The sequence below is a fragment of the Gallus gallus genome, chromosome 9, assembly GCF_016699485.2.
Source record: "Gallus gallus isolate bGalGal1 chromosome 9, bGalGal1.mat.broiler.GRCg7b, whole genome shotgun sequence".
In the NCBI taxonomy this organism is placed as follows: Eukaryota; Metazoa; Chordata; class Aves; order Galliformes; family Phasianidae; genus Gallus; species Gallus gallus.
This window is the reverse complement of record NC_052540.1, coordinates 15,869,344-15,890,702: the sequence shown is the minus strand read 5'-3', so window position 1 is coordinate 15,890,702 and position 21,359 is coordinate 15,869,344. Positions and strand designations below refer to the sequence as shown.

Genomic DNA, 21,359 nt, shown 5'->3' with positions numbered 1-21,359 from the left:
AGACTGTGCATTTCAGAGAAGTTCAGTCAGCTTATGGATCACATTACTTGGAGTTCTTCAGAGATCCAAAATGATACCTTAGTCAGGTATGACTCTATAATAAACACCCCATATGGCAAAAGGTGACAGTGCTCCTTCAAATGGGATACAGGCACTGCAGAGCAATAACAGGTAATAAATAAAGAAAATTGGCTTTCCACTTCTGATAACCAGCAACAGCTCAAGAGGAATGCAGTCTTTATTCAGCTGCTAACCCTTGAATGAGGGTGAGGAAGAGTGGATCCCAGCTCCACCCCTTCCAGTCACTTAGGAGCATTGCTTGCACCTGAACTCCTTGGGTTAGCCATGCCTTCTCACCTGGAGCTCAGCTATTGGTTCAGGCTGTGACCTGGCAATTCCACTGCACCCCTTGGATAGAGTGACTGTCCAAAGGGAAATGAATGATCCTTAAGTAAACTAAAATTTAGTTGCCTTAGATAAACATTTGGTGGAAAGTTATTGTTGCACAGTCCTAGATCAACAATGTAATTCTACATCTACAAAAAACAGCTAGAAGTACTCATGTTGCTCATTGACAGCTCATTCTCAGATATGGGTAAGTACCTTTTGTATAAAGTATGTATATTTATTTTGTTGCAATTGGTGGTGTCCAAGTACATATTTGTTCTGAAAAAGTGAAGACCTATTGTAGCGCTAATACAGAAATGTCTTGGTATGTGAAATGGAATGCAGATGCTTTATGACCTTCACATCAAAGCTACTCTGTGTTAGGCTGTGTAAGCTACAACCACCGTGTCTCTGAGCTTTTGTGGAAGTTTCAGAGGTGTTTTGGTTGTATTACGGTGGAAAAGGGACTTTATCTAAATCTAGCCTAAACAAAGGAGTTGTTTATAAATCTGTTAATCTGTCTATGTGTTTGTATGGAGCTCTGAAGAAAAAGGAGATCTTGTACTTCATGCTTGTTTTCTTTCATCTTCAATCTGGGTTATATTGTGGAATTGTTTAAGAAAAGAATGAAGTATGGCAAAACTTTGTCCAGAACACCCTGATCTCTGCATTTGGGCCAGGAAGAAGAAAAAAAAAAAAGGCAATTAAGCCAGTAGTGTTGCTGTGATTAATGCCAGGCCCTGCACCAGTTCCCAAAACTTCTCCAATGTAAGAGTTATTTTAAGGGTTAACGTTGCCCATAATCACATTTTTTCCTGTTTGCTAGGAGGTGCTGCACTGCTCAGTGTCCAGTTCTGTCTCTTTCAAGTAATATAATTCTTCTATGATTCTATGCCACGGGCACTGACAGAGTGCTCTAAGGCTGCATTGTAGAAATGCTGAGTAGCCGCACTGCTGTTTAAAGCTAGCAGCAGCACTGGCTTCTCTGCACAGTTTTAGAATCAGGCTCAAATTCTATGCTCAAATGAGATTTTTCAGTTTAGCTGTCATGAGGCTGTTTAAATGATCGCTCTGAATTCACCTGGACACCTGGAACTGATTTATTATTTCTTTTCTTTGGAAAGTATTTTGTCAATACTGGATTGATTCCAGGGAAGCTGGAATCAGTGTCCCTTGATTAGTATTATTATTCTATGTGACTCAGTTTGAACTGAAAGAGCAAGATGGGTAGTTTACAATGTGAAAACTGTAGTTTAGTGTTTCATAATCAAATTGCAAATCAGCAATATTGGAACTCATGGCAGAAGGGGTCAGAAGATTGGGTTTCTGTGATCTCTGTTGGTATGTTCTGAGAAGAGTTATTCCTTTGGAGCTTATGTTCAGGTTTTTGCTGAGCAGCAGATTAAACCAGTTCAGTAGCACCAGTAATTATAGTTCTCATTGTTGTAAGATGCCTTACCCAGTTAGAAAACTTTCACTCTTTCCTTCTTGAAACAGCCTTCCTCCTGCTTTGGAGTGCAATGGAAACATTATTATTATTAGCTACGTTGTATCAAATCAACTTCATTTAGTGCTTAAGTAAAAAGAGTGGAAACTGAATTGCAAAAATGGAGTTTGTGAAGGCAGTGCAATCCAGAGTTGTGTGTGAGTAGCTCGTTGTGGACTTGAAACCATCTGTTCCTGTTGTTTTTAAGAATATTTGAGGAATCTGGATATTGTATTTTGTATGTCTACCTAAGTATTGGTGGCCACGTAGTGTTGCTATTTCTAGTTCTGTGGCCACTTAAGCCCATTTTATCCTCAGAGCTGTGATTCCTGAATTGAGAGCAATTATACTGATGGCTAATAGGCTTCAGAAAACAAGGAAATAAGTGGGTTCTTACATCTCATAAAATTCCAATGTCTGTTGTTAATTCTCCCTGCTTTCTGTTGTCAGGTTCCCGCAGAGCTCTCTCCATGGCTAGTTGCACTTTGGGAGCATAGCATTAGATGATGACTGGAATTACAGAGTGTAACTAAAAGGTTGTGTCTGAATTATAACAAACACCCAGCAGGCTACCCATAGCAAAGCTGAGGAGTTTTTTGCATGTCATTTAAATATGTTTTTTGTCTCATTGCCACAGATGGAACAAACAAGAGAGAAAAGAGCACTTTAAATCCAGACAGTAACAAAATGGCCATCAGGTGGCTCTGGTTCTCAGCAGTATGAGGAACAGAGCTTTAATTCAGACATATTTTCATACCCCAGACTACCAGTTCCAATTGTCTGTATGAGCCAGAATGCTATTTTTTTTTTCTTCTGAGGCAGGATTTGCTATTATTTTTTTTTATATTCACGTACAGCTTTATTTATACACCTTGCACAGAATGAGTAAGTGGCAAGCTTTTTATGCTCTGCTGATGGAGCTTAACATTTAATACAGGTTGCACAAGTGTGGTGTTACTGATACAAAAGGCACGCTAATTGTTAAGCCTGCTAAACCTTTCGTGGCAATCACGACACCCTAATTTGGAGATAGTATTTGGAGATGAGCGATTTAGCTTCAGCAGAAAATCTGCCATCTGCTGGCCGAGGAGGGAAATTACTTCCTAAGCATTGGGATGCGCTGAGTGGAGTGCTCGAGCGGCTCCAACAAGAGGAGCGACTGGCGGCTCTGTAGAGCTTTTCGGCAGCAAGTGTTTCAGAGCAGGTCAGTCGTTTTCTAACGGAAAAAGATGCTGTCAGAAAGTACTGTTCTGTTATAATTAAAACTTTCTGTGGGAGCACATCAATGAGAAATAGAAATGTTCCATTCTAAAAATGTCAGAACATACTGTTTCCAAGTTTTTTACACTGCAACACTGGCTTTTAGTAAAGAATGATTTTTTTTTTTAAGGTAATCATTTCTTTACACTATAAAAACAATAAGTCAAAACTGAAATAGTCGTCTTTGTATGAAGCACTGGTGAGGCCTCACATAATCACTATAGGACATGAGAAGTTCAAGGCAGTGAGAAGTGTAGGAGTCCTGGCTCTTACTGTGCTGCTCTGATCACTCTGCCTCACTGCCTGTGGCTGTGCAGGTGTGCTCTGTAAGGATGACATGGCAAGGCTCTGCCTGTCTTTTTCATTCAGCTGAATCAGAGATGGAAGGATGCTTAGCTTTTCTTGTCTTCGTGTTTTTATTTCTCTTGATGCAGTTTTTTTTGTGATTTACTCAAATTGCTATAGTAATTTAAAGAAAAACTGGTCTGAACTTAGACTTATACACAAACTCCCAGCTATGCCCAGAATCATACTACTCCGTATTTGGGGGGAAAAAGAAAATGAATCAAACAACTAAACATAACTCTTAGGACTTTCCTTTATTTAGCTTTGTACAATCAGTACTTGTCATGTGCAAAAAAGAAAATATAGACTTTGCATTTTATCCTGCATGGAAAGCAATGAATGAAAAAATTCCAGGATCTGATTAGCAGTAGATAGACTGGTGGCAATGTTATTTGGAGTCAAGAAATCGACGAGTAAAATAGGTTCCTTTATTTTCTTCTTTGAAAGATTTGCTCCAGGAAATTAGAGAAATATAATTTCAGATATCTAAGAAAGGCATCCTTGCTCTGTACTGGCTTTTTTGTTGTGCGTATTTGGTTGATATTCTTCATGTATTCTACAAAATTCTTTGTTTTTTAAACATGATATAGTGAAATTTGATGCAGTGGTTTGCTGTGTGCTCGTAGCCATGTGGGGCAGATGTGATGGTTGTGACTGGAACTTTGGAAGCAGAAAGCTGTTGATTTGCCCAGTCCCTTTACTGAACAGCTTCTGAATCATTGCTGCCATGCCTGGTGTACGTTTTTGCCAAATGTGCAACAGTTAAGCAGACATGGAGCACTGATGACCAACTTGAGTATTTTAGCTGACTGAATAGGAGCTTTTGCCTCTTAGATCTCATACATTTCAAAAGGCAGATATTTTCTGGTTTTCTCTGTGGGGCTTTTGGAGAGGATCCTACAATGCTTGAATTATTGTAATGCATCTGCAAGATCAAAGCTCATCTCTTCATTTTCAGGTGGTGGTGGGTTTTCTGTTGTAAGGTCGATGTTTTCTGTGACAGAAGGCAAGAGATCCTCATTTAAGAATTCCCTGGGAAGGCTGGAAGGAATGGGCAGGTCCAGAATTGGTTTCCAAGGTTTTCCAGGACACTTGGGGAGAGGGGATTCTGTGTGATCCAGCAACCCGTTAAATGAAGAGATATCAGGAGAATTTACTGGTTCTGTAGGAGTACCGGTTTCTGTCCTTACAACATCTGGATTAACGAGCTCTAATGCTGTTTCAGCAGTGGATGATGGGAAGGTTTCTTTTTGACTCAAAACCCTTTCAGTGGATTCCTCAGAAGATTCAGATTTGTGATGTTTATGTTTACCATTTTTACCATGTTTCTGATGTCCACACCTATGGTCATTCCTGTGCCCACAGTCAGTTTTGTGCCTGTGCCTTTTGGCAGATTCATGATCCATTTTCAGTCCGTGCCTATGTTTATGCCTGTGTTTAGGCCCGGGTTCACCTTCGCCATCTGGTCCCTGTCTATCATCTTTTCTTACTTCTTCACCAGCTCTTTGACTTTCTCCTTCAGTTGCATTGGAGGGTGAAGTTTCGTCTACCTGTGATAGTACAGCAAAGCTTCGTAAAGGAGTGAATCCTGGAGGCCTTCTCACCATTGCGGTCTGAAAAACAATGCAATAATAGCTGTGTTTGTTACGTATACAAGAACAATGGCTTCAGATTTGGCAAGATCAAAACTTCATTGCAATATATGGGTCAATTATACCAAATTTTTCAAAGCAATCTTAATAATCTTTTGTGTCTGTAATAAGCATGAAAACAAACGTCCTCTTCAATAATTTTGGAGTATTTTAACAGCTGTATGTTAAAAGAGCAATTTATCACTGAAATTTTGCCAGTTGACATGGGAGTGAGACTACAGAGAGGAATATATGTATTCGTTTTAATTTATGAACAATACGGTTCATTTCTAGGACTAATGATCCCTGCTCTTGTTAAAGTATAGCATTCTGATATTTTCATACTGAAGTTTGACACATCTTTGGATAGTCTCAGTGCAGGAATATACCCTAGGTCTGGATTGATTTGCCACATGAAATGTAGCTATTCAGTTTTCTATTTTTTCATTTGACATATATATTTCATAGGACTGTTGGAAATAATACACAGAGGTTAACGCTGACACTATAAAATGTTTGATTGTTTTTGAGTAACCTCTATTCCACCATCAGTGTTCCACTGGAAAATATAGATTGAGTGCCTGATATACAGTTCTGTGAAAATAATGGGTGTCATTTCTGTCAACTGTAGTGCCTGATCCTTATCTAACTGCAAATTGGGGTTCTTTAGGTTGGAGCTAAATTTGGAAGTTGTTGTGGATTCAATATTTTAATGGAGACAAAAAGGGAGAGCCATTTATTAGTTGATACATAAAGAATGAATAGATAATTATGAAAGTGCTGAGCATAGTAAAGTTGCTTAATGTGAATGCGGGTTAATCAATCTCAATTTATTTGCTTGATCTTCTTTTCTTGATTGGGGAGCATGGGAACCTCTGGATTTATTAAAAACAACAACAAAAACAACCCAAACTAACAACCTGCAATCATCAGAATTATAATCAGAACTAAAAAAGTTCTGATAATAAGAAATATATATATATATTGTATTCTGAAGCTCTCAAACTGCCCCATGTTCATGGCTAGCTAGTAATGGGATCATTTGGAATGGATAAAGAAATTAATGCATGCCTTCACTTATGATCATAGAATGGCTTAGGTTGGAAGGAACCTATAAGATCCTCTAGTTCCAAACCTGCTGCTTCAGTCAGGGTTCCCAGCCACTAGATCAGGCTGCCCCATCCAGCCTGGCCTTGAACACCTCCAGGGAAGGGCAGCCAGTGCTTTTCTGGGCAGCCTGTGCCAGTGCCTTAACACCTTCTGAGTGAAAAAATTCCCCCTAACATTTATCTAAATCTCCTCTCTTTTATCATAGAATCATAGAATTGTTTGAATTGGAAGGGACCTTAAAAAGTCATCTGGCCCAACTCCCTGCACTGAAGAGGGACACCTACAGCTCCACCAGGGCCCCATCCAGGCTGACCTTGTGTGTCTCCAGGGATGGGGCATTCACCACCTCTCTGGGCAACCTGTGCCAGTGCCTCATCACCCTTACTGTAAACATGTTTTTTTTCTTGTATCCAGTCTGAACCTCCCCTAGTGATGATGGGTAATGAAGAAAAGCTGTCATACCATTATCTGGTATTGAGAGCAGTTAACCTTGGGGAAGATTTTGTTCTCCCATGGGACCACGTAAATTTGTGCTTCACAGCGCAGTGGTAGCTGTTGACAAAACATCAAAAACAGCACGTTAAGCCAAGAGAACATCAAACAACATGAATGAGCTGTGCACAAAAAAAAAAAGAAAACATTTTAATAATACTTTTAAATACTTGGAGTTTTACTTGAATATATATGGAATCAGTTTTAATGATGAAGAAGTCCATGCTGGGACAGATCACTGCTTAGCTTATTGACCTCGTAGGATGCCTATGTGAACATTATACTGCACTTTTGAATTGGATATTGGATTTGTGCCCAGCACTTTTGGAGCACTGTTTAATCTTCATGGCATTCCTAACAAACATTCCTTGTTAAAAATACTACCCCTACTAAAGACTGGGAAATTGAGAGAGTGAGAGGTATTTCTTATTTTTCTGGGTATTTCTTATTTTTCTGGGTAATGCCAGCTGCACCAGCAGTTTTTAGTTCTTAGAGGTGAGCACTGTTCATATGGTGGGAAGAAGGAGTGGAAAATGAACCTTCTCTTTCCCAACAGCTCCCTCATCATTGGTTTCTGGCTCTATCAGCATTATTTCCAGTGTCTGGAACAGATTTTCCCGGTGTCAGCAGCATGTACTGTAGAAGCATAATTCCTTTGCACACTGAGAACACTAAAATCTCTCACTTTTCTTTACTGAAAGTGCAACATATTCAGGAGCATTGCCATCGTATCACAGCCACTTTCTTTCTTTGATTCCTCATTATCAGAGAAAAGTCCCTTTTGCTTTGCAGTGAGCACCCAGATACCACAGTTGAAGTAGCTCGGTTTAAGCTTCTTGTTTTACTGCTATTGTCACTGGTTTGGGGTTGCAAACACCAGAAGGTGTTGAAGCAAAGGTAAGAGAAATCAGGATCAAATGTGAGCTTACTTTGTGTGGGTTTCAGATTGCAAAGGAATTACCCATTAGAAACACTACCATTGGCAACATCATTGTTACTTACACTGTTTGTTGTGGCTTCACAGTCCTCACTAAGCTTTTCAAACTCTTTTTTTGAGCAGTTTGTCTTCTGGACAAAAAATGTTAGATGGTAATTTTGTCCTGCAACCACCTAAAAAATCAGCTAAAATTAGATAAAGGCTTTTTTATTGAAAAGAGTTCAGAGACAGAAATGGTTTTCTTCAAGCCTATACTACAGGCTCATATGACTTATAGTCTACAAGTCCTGACCCCCTGGGGCAATGTATGTTAAGAACAATATTAAAATGTTTGACAGAAAACCTATCTGCTTCTAATCAACTTACTTATTTATTCCTGTTCCCATTCTCAGAAATTCCAGCATAGAAACTGAAGGAGACAGAAAGGTCGGAAAAACAGGTCCACAGTTTTGGCTTTGTTTTATTGGATGCCTGTCATAATTTAATTAATAACAAATGAAATTGTTAGAGACACCACTGTTAGGAGCCAAATGTGATGTAAGAAGAGTTGAATGTGAGTAAAATGAAGTGTGTGGTGAGCAGGCTCAGTAGAAAATGAGCATATTTGCCAAATGTATTAAGGAGGGAAACTGATTTGGTTGAAGGATGTGCCTGGTACAAATTCTCTTAGTATTTTTACAGAGCCCGAGATAATGAATCTTGCTTTAGAGATAGGAAAATACACAACATTCTTTAAGTCTAATTTTAAAAAATGTATGCATGAATATTAATCATTATGTGAAAAGTGATGAAAATATTTAAAAGGTGAAAAAGCATGCTTACTGTTAGTGAGATAATGAGCTGATCTGAAAAATTGTTGTGCACTCCACATTATCCAGTGTTGCCCCTTATGCTCATGAGAAGCTCCCAACACAGTGTTTTCTGAGCTACTCCCTTCTTTTATTTTCAGTTCTTTCCATTTCTTAGAACTTACAGCTACTGTAGAGTAGATAACATCTAAAATAATTCACAGAGTATTGGTGTGGTAGATCAAGTGGTTAGTTCTGTCTAATAAATCTTCTCTACTTTCGAAAGTCTATGGAATGTTACAAAGGCTGATTAAAAAGTGTGGTGGAGATACAGAAATCAGATAGGCAATGTTAGCCTTCTTGCCATGCTTCTACAATGCCCTTCTAAGAAAAGAAGAAAAAAGTAAAATCAAGAGGCCAGAGATTTTTAAATCCAAGCCAAATGGATAAAATTTCACAAGAAAAAGTGCATAGATATCTCAGTTACCATGTGTATCAATGCTTAGAAAAAAAATATTATTTGAAATCTAAATATTAAGTTTAGCTAATGTTAAGTTTAGACCATTAACGATGCCATGTCTGTTCCTCATTTTTGTATTATATGGAGAATCAGTTTTAAAAGGAAAAGTAACTCTCAACCTGAACTGTCGCTGATTCTATTTCTTCAGCTTGATAGTAGAAGTCATCATTGCTCTCTAAATTAAACTTTTCCACAGAAGCCTTCAGTAGTTCCTTCACTCTTGCACTGTCAGTTGGGATTGTACTTGAACAACCAGGACAAACGTGAGTGGGAAGATTTACCACTTCTTCAACTGAAAGAAACCAACAGATTTCAGACGTAAGGAACAAAGCTTTCAGTATAGATGTAGGCAGGGAAAACGAGTCAGTTATAAACCCCTGCCTTCTGGCACACTCTGATTTGAGTCTACCAAATTAAACTAAAATATCTTTACATTTCATATGATCAGCGTTATTGTACCTTGGTTATCTGAAAGAGCGCTGCATCAGCACCTACTGTTGCATTGGATATGTAACTACAGTTCTCTCACACAAACAAATTGTATATACTGACTGTGGATAGCTAGCAAATAAAGACAGAGAAGATATCTGTTGAAGAAAAACAAGTGAATGGGTAACAAGTGAGAATGCAGCACGTACTATGTACATGGAGTATTACTGTACTCCCTGTTATAAAGCTCTGAAACTGTCCAAATCTGTCTCCAAATAGGTGCAGGAAACATTAATAAGAAAACAATTTGTGGATTAGATTGTAATGAACTTAGAAATTCTAAGTTGCTTACTTACCAGGAAAAAAAATAAGCTTCTATTATATCAAAATGAAGTGTAACTATGCAGTATGAAATAAACAATAGTATTGATAGCTGAATTACCAATTTTGGCCTTTGTCTCCATTGCCTTTCAAAAGAACAAAATAGAGCATATGAAATACTTATAAGTAGTGAAAGAAAACTCTACAGTAAGACTTCATTAAGAGGCAGTGCAGCTTTCATCTTAAAACAACTGCTTTATCTTGTTATTATCAGTCCTCATCTCCTGGATTTTTATCTTACCTATTATTTTATGAATGTAAAAAAAAAACCATCAACATTGCAGAACTTTCAGAACTGTTAGTGCCAATTACATACCTGGAAACTTGCACTGGCTTGCAATATCTACAATCTCTGCCCGAAGATTTTCATATGCCTTGGCATCACATTTACCTCTACGCTGCAGTAAAAACAAAAGAAACAAACAAAACCAGCTCCTTACTGTGTAGAAATAATGAAAAAGCTCACACTGTTCTTGCTAACAGAACGAGTCAACCACATTACATGCTGGTAATTTCTTCCCTCAGCATGCGGGGAGCAAGAAGCCTCACACACAGTTTGCAGAGCCAACAAACTATTAGGGTTTTAAAGAGTTACTTAGAGAAAATAAAACTGTGAAAGAGAAGCTAAGTGACTTATTTGTATGTATTCATTACAGAAGGAAAGAGAGAAGTTTACAAACCAGAATCCAATTTTATGGAGAACCCTCTGGCATTTGTCTTAAACTCCAAAGATCAAAAGGAAGATTACACAACTAACAAATCAAACATTACTGAGTTTCTGGGTCTGCTTCTATTCACTCAAGTGCTCTAGGGGAATTGTGGTAGATGATGTGCTTAAGATTGCCTTGCTATTTTAGGCTGAAAGAAAAAAATGTGATCCTGTTCTTTTTTAAATGTCATAGATCTGTAAGATTCACATCTGTGCTATTCAAATTATTAGAATGTAAAGAAAGAACTAATTGGCACGACTATATCAGAATTGGTTTTATTGTTGTAAACAAAAGTTGTATTTTGCAGATTGCTTCAAAAGCATCAACAAAAATTGGTAGAGACCTGACGTTGATAAAGTATGCTTAGCTTTTCAGAAAGGTTTCAATGACGTCTCTTACTGAAGTCTCTAAAGGAAACAAATTAACTGCAGAATAAGAGGAAAGGCCCTTATGTGGGTAAATACCCAGTTAAAATACATGAAATAGCAACAGATTAATGATTAGTCTCATAGAGAAAGGACTGCAAGAGCTGGATGTTAGATGTTGATCTGGGAGAAGGAAATTAATATAGAGAAATGTAAAGTAATGCACATGGGAGAAGCCAATTCTGACTTCACGTTAGGCACTGAGCTGACAGATTCATGATCTTAGGGCTATGATGTGCTTGAAAGTGTCATCTATGAAAACATCTGCCTAGCAGTGGTTTAGAAAAATGGAAAAAAATAGATGATATCAAGGCTTATTATCTAGGTTAAAGAGAAAGAATGACATTATGGCCCAGTACAGCTCTGTGGTTCACACGCATATTGAGTACAGTGTGCAGTTCTGGCTCTTCTGTTTCAGAATGAATAGTGTGCATGGTATAGATTACAAGCAGCTTTCATGGAATTTGGTCATTCTAAGGTGTGGAATATTTTGTAACAGCATATTGCATCAATATCTCTAGATGATCAGTTGCTGATCTTATTTGCTGTCTTAGTTTCGGATAGTTAATTATTCCATCGATAAAGATCCAATCACACAGACACTGTGTGATCAAATCAGAATGGAAAGGAGGTAGCTCTCCTGGATTAGGCAAGATGGACAGAAGCCATTATCTCCAGGTGACAGGTTGGAAAACTCAGGCTCAAGAAGATAAGTAACTTGCTTAACGTTTAAGGGCAAGCATTGCTAACACAGAGTTTTGTTTCATTTAGCCAGATTCTCAGTCTCCTATAATTTACTGTAGTGTTGTCATTCTTTCCTTAATTGTTTATTGCTTCAGAAATGCAGTGATGTTTTTGAGATCTCTAAGGAGTCATTTACAAACAGGAACGTAATGCTCAACTACACACTTCCATGACAGCTGAAACAGATGGGAGTCAGGGCTCCTGTGGCTCCTTCCCTCACATTTACCACCACTGTTCACCGTGACTGTACATTCCTGCTTTGAGTTTGGCACAAGCACTTGTCTCACCCCTTGGTGAGATAGTTCAGGGAGGTTGGTTGAGAGAGCAGCTCTCTTTTTGATACAGTCAATTCTGTTCCAGGTCAGAGCTACAAAGGAAGTACTTGGTTTTGAGGCTCTATTGATCTAGATTATGTGTATTTGTTAATAAGTCTCTTTTGAAGCTCTCTTATTTGGGCTTTAGTAGAGAGAGAGGTAACAATTCAGCAACTTAGGAAATGGTTTATGCCGGAAAAACAGCTAATTGTAATAACTTTTTGCTTTGTGCCTGAACAGCTCTCTGAATAGGAATTTCTTAAGGGTTTTATTATTTGGATGAGACTTCAGATTCAATAGAGTAATCTGCAAACATTTCAGTCACTGTCTGAGTCGCTAATTCAAGAGAGAACTGCATAAATAGATGGTTATCTGTATGCCTGAATTTAAACATCATTACCTAAGTTAATCAAGACTAAAATACGTATTTGAGTCAGATCTCAACTGTTATTTGTTAATATGATATTTTTATGATAAACAGGTTGTGAGGATTACTTACACCTCCAGAAGTGGTTCTGCATTCATGAGTTAAATCTTGAAAATGGTCTTTGGAGCAATTTGTTTCCTCGATTTCATATTTAATTTTGTAATTCCATCCAGCTACCACCTGGAACAGACAAGTAGGAGATATTTACATTATGTAAACTAATACAAACTTTGAAGTTCCGCTACTGAATGCAATCAACAAAGAAAGCAAAACCACTCTTCTAAGCGCCCTCCATCCATCAAGTCACATTGCAGTCATTGAGCTATACAGTATTCACGAGCTAACCAAAGAATGTTGTCCTTGCGATAGAGAAAGTAAACTAAGTCAAGTAGTTATTAGAAATGCAGTTTATATTCAGATTCTGCTTCTGGCAAACCTGTAGCCTTGTAATGCATGGTTTCATGCACTTTCCTCCAAAGTATCTGTTACTTATTACTGCCAGTGACAGGAAGCTGGTCTAGATGGATGACTACACTAATACAGCTTGGCAGTTCCTGTGTTCCTAAGTATGTGACATAGTAAAATAGTATCTGAATAATGTAACTTTACACTGCTGGCATCATTTGTTATTGAGTGTCCTGTGTTTGTCATCTGCTTGTAATTGTGCCTGCTTTGGGCTTTTCCCCCCTCCCCTGCTTTGTCCAGATCTTTGACCTCCCTTCGTTTTCTCTGCAGGAAGTAGTTCTGTTTTCCTCACTGCAGCTATTGATTTCACCCATAAAATCTCTCCACATCACAGTGCTGCATCAGGTAGTATTAGATTAAAAGAAGAGAAAGAAAGAATCAAAGACAAACTTTTCATCCCAGATCAGTTAAAGCAGAGGGCCGTGACTAGTCTCTATTAGCCAGAAGCGTCATGATAGTTTTCTTTCCAGCTGCTAAATTGCAGCCTCTGTGACATTTGGTTGTAAGACTTAATTGTTGTGTAAGCTTGTCTTTCAGCTAAGAGAATTATTGCCATCAGTAAATAAAGGACTGTCAGAATTAAATCATGGGTCAAATTGATGTGAGACTAGATGCTTTTTGGCTGAATAAAAACATACACAAAGAAAAGGGTTTGTAGTTGGTGTTGAGTTATGTACTAGTTAAAAAGCAAATTGGAAACTTGGCTTTCCAGCAACATTGTGCCAATCCATAGGAGAACCTTTCATGGGGAAATAAGCACTGCCTGCAGTACCAGAAATTTCTGCAGCCTGAGCACTCACTTGCAAAGCAGATAATCTTTTGTGCAGAAATCTTTCAGCCAGCAATAAGCTTGCTTTTTTTTCTTACCCATTTTTTCCTTTACTGCTTCACCTATCCTATAGTGTGTATCAGCTACTGACGTACAGGTCCTATTGCATTGCAAAAATGTTGGTGCCTTCTGCTGTTTGAGAGGCTGTAGAGTATGAGAGACATCTGCACAAGCTGGCACAAAACCTAGAAGAGATCTGTTCCTGCTGGAGCTTCATGGGCAAGCCAAGTGGAATACTCCAGAGCATCTGAGATGACACAAGGTGCATGTGTCAGCACTGAATAAAAATACACTGGTGCTGAACACTGGTTAGTTGTAGCTGCAGATAAAGAAAAAAAGCCTTTAAAGCCAGTTCATAACAGTGATAGTTCTGAAAACCCAGCAACAGTTTTTGATTCTGTGTTAATGAAGGGAGTTATTTACATGGTCTATGCTCTATATGAATTCTATATGCTTTTATTATGAAATATACCTTAAAATCAAAAACATATACATAACCAAAATATCTTTTAAAAAAGGGTAGAAAAAAAATCATATACAGACCTGTCTTTGAGCTGTTGTTATTTCCACAAGCTTAAAAAGGACAGTTTCAGTGCTGTGTTTGTTGAACTTCTGAATGGCTTTTTTCAGAATTTCTGCCACTTGTGAATTGTCAGTTGATATAGTATGGAAGCATCCAAGACATATACCCTGAGTAAATGGTATCAGTGGTTGAACTGGAGAGAAACAAGCAAAAAAAGCCACGCAGGTTTTCATGTTAAGAAACCTCAGGTTTTAATTTTTCATGTAAGGTCACGTGAAAAATGGTTCAATGCGCCAGAATCTTTTCTGCTTTTAAGCAGAATGATCAGCAAAATCCAGATCTCAGTTTCAGGGCCTGCAAAGGCCCTCACTGTACTTCGATACAGGCTTCTGTGTGTGCTGGTAGGGGGCATCCATGAAACTTTTATGCAGCAGCAAATTTAATTCAGAGGAATAAATGAGTTCAGGAGTCATTGAATCTCTGAAAAACTTTACAGGTAGTTTTGACGCCGCTAAGGAAGGGTCTTCCCCCGTGCAGTTAGGGAAAAAAGCAGTGAAGGTCACAGCTAAAGAGCTGTTCTTCAGATTCTTCGAAGCTCGCCTGCTGGGTGCAGCTGCTCGCTGTCCTCACTGTGTTCCGGAAGGGGGACTTTGGCAGGAGCTTTTTGGCTCACCCACATCAACAGCCCTGACTTAGAGCTCCTTAGGGACTGTAGCTGAACTATTCCACTGCTCTGTTGTGTGAGCTCTCCCTGCAGTCACTTCAGCTGCCACTTGCCACTTCGTGTTACTCTCGGGCATAGCTAACTGGATTGGTTGTCGATGGGCAAGTTTGATGGGATGCTCAAACTTCTGTTTCCTACCACTAATCCTATTAACTCTCTTTCCTTTCTAGTAATCATGGATTGGATTTTCATAAATTAATTTTATAGTTCAGTACATAAATTAATTTCATGATTCAGTGAGCTTGGGACAATATGTGGTCTCTGGGGAATTGAAATAAAATTTGTGTGCCTGATCCTCAGCTGACATAAATTGACTTTAATGGAGTTATGCCTGCTTGCATCAGCCAGGGAATCAGTCCAGGGTCAGCATGATCAAACAATTCCGCCATGAAGGCTGAACTCTATGTTCCCTAACATGGAGGGAAAGTCCCTCACCAGCTAGAGTCTATTGCTTAACTCTTTGTGTTTGAATCCTTTGCATTTGATTTGGCTTCTTTGTACATGTGGAATACCTCAGTGTAAGCAGTACAGTCTAGTCTTAGATCTCCAAGAGGCACTTGAACAAAATTTAGCCCGTGATGTTTCTAGCATCACCTATTGCTGCTGGCTATTGACTCAGCAATGAACACCATATATGCATTACACAAAAATTATTACTCCCTGAAAATGGGGTGATATAAGACAACAGTACACCCAGTTCCAGAAGGACTGTGGCCTTAACAGTCTTCTAAGTTCTGAACAAAGGTGCATGCTTTTTTCAGAGTTGCTATGTTGTGTAACAAGCTGAACCTCTTAGGCTGAATATGTAATTCTTCTGATTCATGGCAGTTGTTTTTTAGCTTTCTAAATAAAGATTCAAATGCAGATTCTCTATGCTCTCTCTGTGAGATTCACACACATTCTGTTGGCAACTAGATGTCACCATTGCCCTACTAATTGGAAACCGAGTGGCCTCTGCAGTAGCAGATACGGAGTTTGTGTGTGCTTCTGGAAAGACACTGGCTGTAGGTACAGACATTACAGCTTTAATCAAGAGAGCTAGGGAGCAAATTAAAACAAACCCACAAAGATAAGCTGCCTAACAATTTGGAAGTTGTGGTAAATACTTCTGTAGTTAAGGTGCGCTTGGCTCCATGCTACCAGTGAGATGGATTTTTAAAACTAGCTCAGATTTGTCTTACATAAATGCTGGCCATAGGTACATGAAGATCTCTGTTGCAAAGCTTTCAAACAGTGCGACCTATTTCTGATGAAGAGAATTACAATGTAAACGTAAGTCTTGTATGAATATTTTATAGGCAAGCAAGGTAATTGCTCTATTGTTAAGATCTAAGTGATATTATAGTTTATCATACCTAATTCTATCACTACTGATTTATTTTTTTTTTTAACTTAAATCTGCTCCCCCACCCCTCCATTTGGGAGTATATTTTTGTTTTGATAAGCTTTAACAGAAATAACAGTCATTCTTAGCTTGGAGACAGTTAATTTCTGGTGCAACTTCATACCTGATTAAGTAAGGATAGAAACTTCAAGTGTGGAAGGGGTATCTTCATGTTACTGATGTGCTTTTGGTCTTAAGCAAATTCATTTCATTTCCCACATGTAAGGAAACTTACTACACACCCCCTAGATGCTTAGCTTGTGTGTGCATAGCAGTGGAGTGAAACTTTTACCTTTAACAGGCAGTTACTTTTGAAAGATGATTTATGAATGTCTGAATAGAATGATGAGGAACTCCTCCTGTTAAAATTTTCGGAAAGTCCCAGCATGTTGTTTTTCCCATTCTTATTTTTCAATATATTTTATGAATGCTGCCCCAGACAATTGCTTACCTGGAACGATTTTGCAATCTTGCGAAACATTACTTGTTTTTTCAGCATTATTCATGTGAACTTGAGCTGTGCATTCTCCTGTTTTCTGCAAATACATATGGCAACATTTGACTTAAGATTGGTTGATGAAGAAAAATACTGTGCTGTAAATTTCTTTAGCTGTTGAACAAAGTTGACAGTTGCAAGTTGAGTTTGGGAAACAAGTTCATATGTTCTTTTGTAGTGATGTCAAATTTGCTGTTTTGTTACTTGGACAAGGAACTGTCTTGTTTGCTAGGAGAGCAGAGAATGAACTGAGCAATTTATTTAGAAGACTGCTTTATATTGTGGCTGAGAAGTGTTAATTAACTAAAGAATTTGCTGTCAGAATAAAGGAAATGAACACATTCTCATAAATGAAGTCTAAAGAATTGTGTTCCTCTCTGCTGATACAAGATGTGCACCAGCAATCATGACATTTCATATTGCTTCAAATAATGTGATCCCTTTTCAATACTTTTTTTTTTTTTTTTTGTAATGCTTTCTGTACAGTATGAAATGACAATGATTTCTGCTGGGGATTTGTAATGTTCCTGCATGCTATGTGGGCCTGCTTGCACCTCCTCTTCTAAATGCTTTCTAATAGCCCAAGCCAGATGGGCTTTGCACTGCTAAACACCCCCTGGTAAATGTTCTGCCATGGTGGCTTCCGTGTCGGTGTTTTTATTGGTGCCAATCTGGTCAGTTTGATTGTACAACTTTCCATTATACACAAGCAATAGGATGTTTGATAGCCCTCACATTCTTGTTGTTTGTGTACCTTCTGTTGGATTTACTGTGAACCATCATATCGAAGATTTAAAATGATCCCTTCTGCTGAGATTCAGCACTGTAATGGTAAATTCACAAATATGGTGGTTAACTTCAAGGTTGTAAACTCTTCTGTTCTATACTTTATTTCTATAAACTTTCAAAAACAGCATAGCTGAAAAAGTTAACTTCTCTTCCGTGTTTTCCTTTTCCAGGAGAGTAAAGTCCTGCTTGTTATACTGATGTTTCTGTTCTGGGAAGTTTTAAAGAGGACAGATACTTACAGCTTCTGCAGGTGCTTTGTAATCACAGTCCTTCCAGAGTTTGTTCTCCTCAGTGGCACAAGTGGTCTCTCGTATCTTATATTTCACGTAGAATTGTTTGTCAGGACCCACCTGGGTAAAAACAATATGCAAGTCATCATTTGCATAGTGATAAATCAAGACATCAGTGAAAATATAAGCACTGTAAAGAGTAAATACTATCCATTGGTTACCTTATGTTTTATATTATGGTTTCAGATTAGCTGCTGGTCTCCATGAAAGGTCTCCCATATCTCGCTCTCTCTCGGTAATTATCTAAGTGTATTACTGAGTCTTTTCCTGTAGGTACAAATATGGTATGTCCTACTACCTGTAATTTAACATATTGTATCTAGGATTTTAAAAACAGAAATAAGTGATTAGGTTTTCTACATGCATTCAAGCATATTCCAAATAAGCAAGTTAGTGTTGCGGCTTGGCTAATTAGCATAGAAACTGGTTTGGACTATGCTCCTGTTTAATTTCATCACTCTCACACTTGCTTTTCTCCCACATCTGTCCATTCTCCTTATGTACAACTCTGCAGGCATCCCAGAGGTAGCAATAGCCAGCAACCGTGGGGCAGCCTGCTGGTGCCCAAACTGCCTGTACGCTGTGGTGTGAGGGTACATATGCTGCCCTGCATACCTGGGGGAAAAGGGCAGAGGGATTCTGAAGCAGCCTTTGGCTGCTCCTGCAGTATTCTTACAGGTGTTAAAAGCTCTCCTGATCTTGGGGTGGGCCTCACAAATCCCTTAGGGTAAAATACAAACTATTGAAGTTTGACCTGATCAGTGCAAACACTTCTGATGTTGTTAAATAAGTAGGAGGCATTTTCTCCTTGCAATAAACTGAGTAGTAAGCCTGTACCTACAGGTAACATTAACACACTGCAAGGTTTGTGGCTCATCCTTCAGAGGATATATAAAGCCAGAAGTTCTGGTTTACTGGCACTATAAATGCTCTGTCAGTGTACTTTTTCAAATACAAACACACACAGTTGCTGTAGTTTAACGTTGATTCTCTCGGTTGTATCACTTGAGAATAACCAAATGATAGCTCTTGTCTTAGTGGTATTGAGAAGCTGAGTCAGCATGGGGGGAGTACACTGAATTTACTCTTGTGTAGGTGAAGACAGAATTATCTTTTGTTCTTTCAGTTCCTGTTATACACTGCTACATCTGTACAGAAAGTAGAAGTATGTGATGTGATGACTGCAGGCTGTAAGACAGGATGAAAAGGTCTCTAAAAATATAATGGACTTAATCCTCAGCAGGTGTAAATTGACATTTATGGAACTGCATCAGGTTATACTGTCTGGGATGCGGATTTAAAGAGCCAAACTCTGTTACCTGTTAACGGTTTTCTAAGCCTGGAATAAATCAGTTCAGTCAGCAAATGAAGCACGTGAGAAAATACATTGTTTCTGTATGTCATTTGTTGTTTTATTTCATTATTTTTTATGAACAGTTCTGCCTTTAACTGGGGCAGGTTCAGTCTTCCACCAGTCAGCTTTTATGTTTTATTACCTTATCAATAATGAATGTACATGAATATGTAATAACCAGCTATTTAATTAATGCATTCAGCGTTGTGAGACTAGCAATGAGTAAAATCTGTACTCTTTCTGGAAAAAGACCATAGAATATGAACAATTCTGTCTTGCAGATTCCTTTCCTGTTTTTTTTCCTTAGCATCAGTCAGATCAATGATTCAAGTAATAATTGATTTTCACCTCCGATCCTTCAAGAAAAGGCAGTATATTGAGAGAAAGATGAACAGGATTTGCATTAAATATGTATTCTTAAAAATAGAACATAAGACAAAATACTGAAAATAATATCTATCCTTTGGACAAGGAGGTTCTGCAATAGCTCTAATATAAGGAAGCAGAAAGGAAGGTGGTGTTACAGCTATGATATTAAGAAGTTTGCATTTAGGTATTGTTAGCGATGCATGTAATTCAATGAAGACCATGGGAGTATTAATTTCTTTAATTATATAAAGGCTTCCACAAATTTCAGTCTCTGTCTGCTAAAACCTCCCCAGTCTGAAAACAGGAAAACCAGAGGGAAGGTGCCAGGAGATGTGGGTGGTTTACTGTAAAGCATTTAGCAATTCATGTCCCCTTTCCATCTGGGTCAAAGTGTCCTGTGATTTTGGAGTGCAGAATATTCTGTCTGACACTGGGTTTCCAATCCAATAGAAAAAATTGCTGATGTTTTCAAGTAAAGCAGTGCTTGTCATTATTATGGTAATATTATCTTGGTATGCGTCTCAGAGGTAAATACTCTTTGTTAGACTAACTCTGTGCAGAAGGACTGCAGGCAAGAGATCACATTTCATTCTTTATTTCTTCTCTAATTTTAACTGTCACTCTATTTGACTAAAATATCACCTAGTGCTTTTTAATACATCTGTGACTCAGGACTAGTGTCAATCAAGTAATATTCAGGAGCAATTTATTCACAGCATTGATGAATTTTATCTTATAATTTTCTTTTTTTTTTTTTTAGTGTGTGATACTAGCTCTTCTCAAGGCAAAATAATATCCAGCTTATAATGTGTGTTTTTGCCATCCATCTGAAAAATCTTACTGATGGCAGAAAGGAGTAAAATTTCCAAGAGAAAGGAGAAAACTGGCTGGACAAGTAAGACAAATGGTATTAGTGGTATAAGTTTTCTATTATTTGCTTTTCTAGTCCTTGCATTAGTAAGCAATTCACCAGCACACAGTTCCACTGATAAGAACATAATATACATCCCTGCTTGTCACAGTGACAAGTGTCTTACTATGCAAGCCATTTCTTTGATTTTTTTTTTGGTAAATATTTCTGCAAGACGCTTTGCTGCCACACTTGCTATCCCTTGTGAATCAGATGGAGCAAATCTGATTCAGAGCGCATAAACAATTCCAAAACGCTTTTTTGCAAAGTCTACTTACTGTTCTCTTGGCTTCCATCACCATGTACAGAGCAAACTGATTACCAGTAGCTCTGTCTCCATTGTATTTCTGCAGTGCTGTGTCAACAGCTTCCAAGACATCTGGGTCATCACAGTCTGAAAATTCAAATGGGAGAGGGGTGGCTCTGGTAGAAAAAAAGCTACAGCAGAGTGCTACAATGACAAAAAGTTTCATAACTGGACAAAAAAAGAAGTCCCCTGCATTAGAAGGCTCTTTTAAAAGCAAAGGGAAAAGGAACGCCTGACAAGGATTTAATCACCTCTTATATTTTACAGGACCAATAGCAAAGTAAACAGAATGAGCGGGTTGCTGGGGTTGGTTAGTTCTCATCATATCCTGTTTATACAGCAAATAAACTTCTGAATTCCTCTAAAAAAATTTGTGTGGTCACCTGAATGACACTAAGGTTATTCACCTGATGTCAAGATAACAGGCTAACTGGCTGCTGCTGGAGACCAGCTTACACCGGACAGGATGGCTCCTGAGCAGAAGAGCAAGCAAAATGTTTGCAGATTTCTGGCTTCTTTTTAACGTCAAGACA

At 38.3% G+C, this 21,359-nt stretch overlaps 2 protein-coding genes and 1 non-coding gene across 3 annotated transcripts in view; 2 read left to right on the top strand and 1 right to left on the bottom strand.

Moving 5' to 3' along the window:
- The window catches only part of SENP5 (SUMO1/sentrin specific peptidase 5), a 138,054-nt gene that overhangs the window by 8,139 nt on the left and 108,556 nt on the right, over positions 1–21,359 (top strand). The gene's annotated exons all lie outside the window — the stretch shown is intronic.
- On the top strand, positions 2,999–3,108 carry MIR6617 (microRNA 6617). Its single transcript, NR_105485.1, has one exon. It is a non-coding gene; the product is annotated as a microRNA 6617 (primary transcript).
- On the bottom strand, positions 3,714–21,059 carry KNG1 (kininogen 1). The gene is made up of 10 exons (XM_422766.8): positions 20,798–21,059; positions 17,836–17,946; positions 16,763–16,847; positions 14,224–14,396; positions 12,459–12,566; positions 10,083–10,164; positions 9,076–9,248; positions 7,714–7,821; positions 6,682–6,771; positions 3,714–5,091 (listed from the first exon to the last, which is right to left on the bottom strand). The coding sequence occupies exons 1-10, from the start codon at positions 20,990–20,992 to the stop codon at positions 4,390–4,392; spliced, it is 1,827 nt and encodes a 608-aa protein (XP_422766.3). The 5' UTR covers positions 20,993–21,059; the 3' UTR covers positions 3,714–4,389.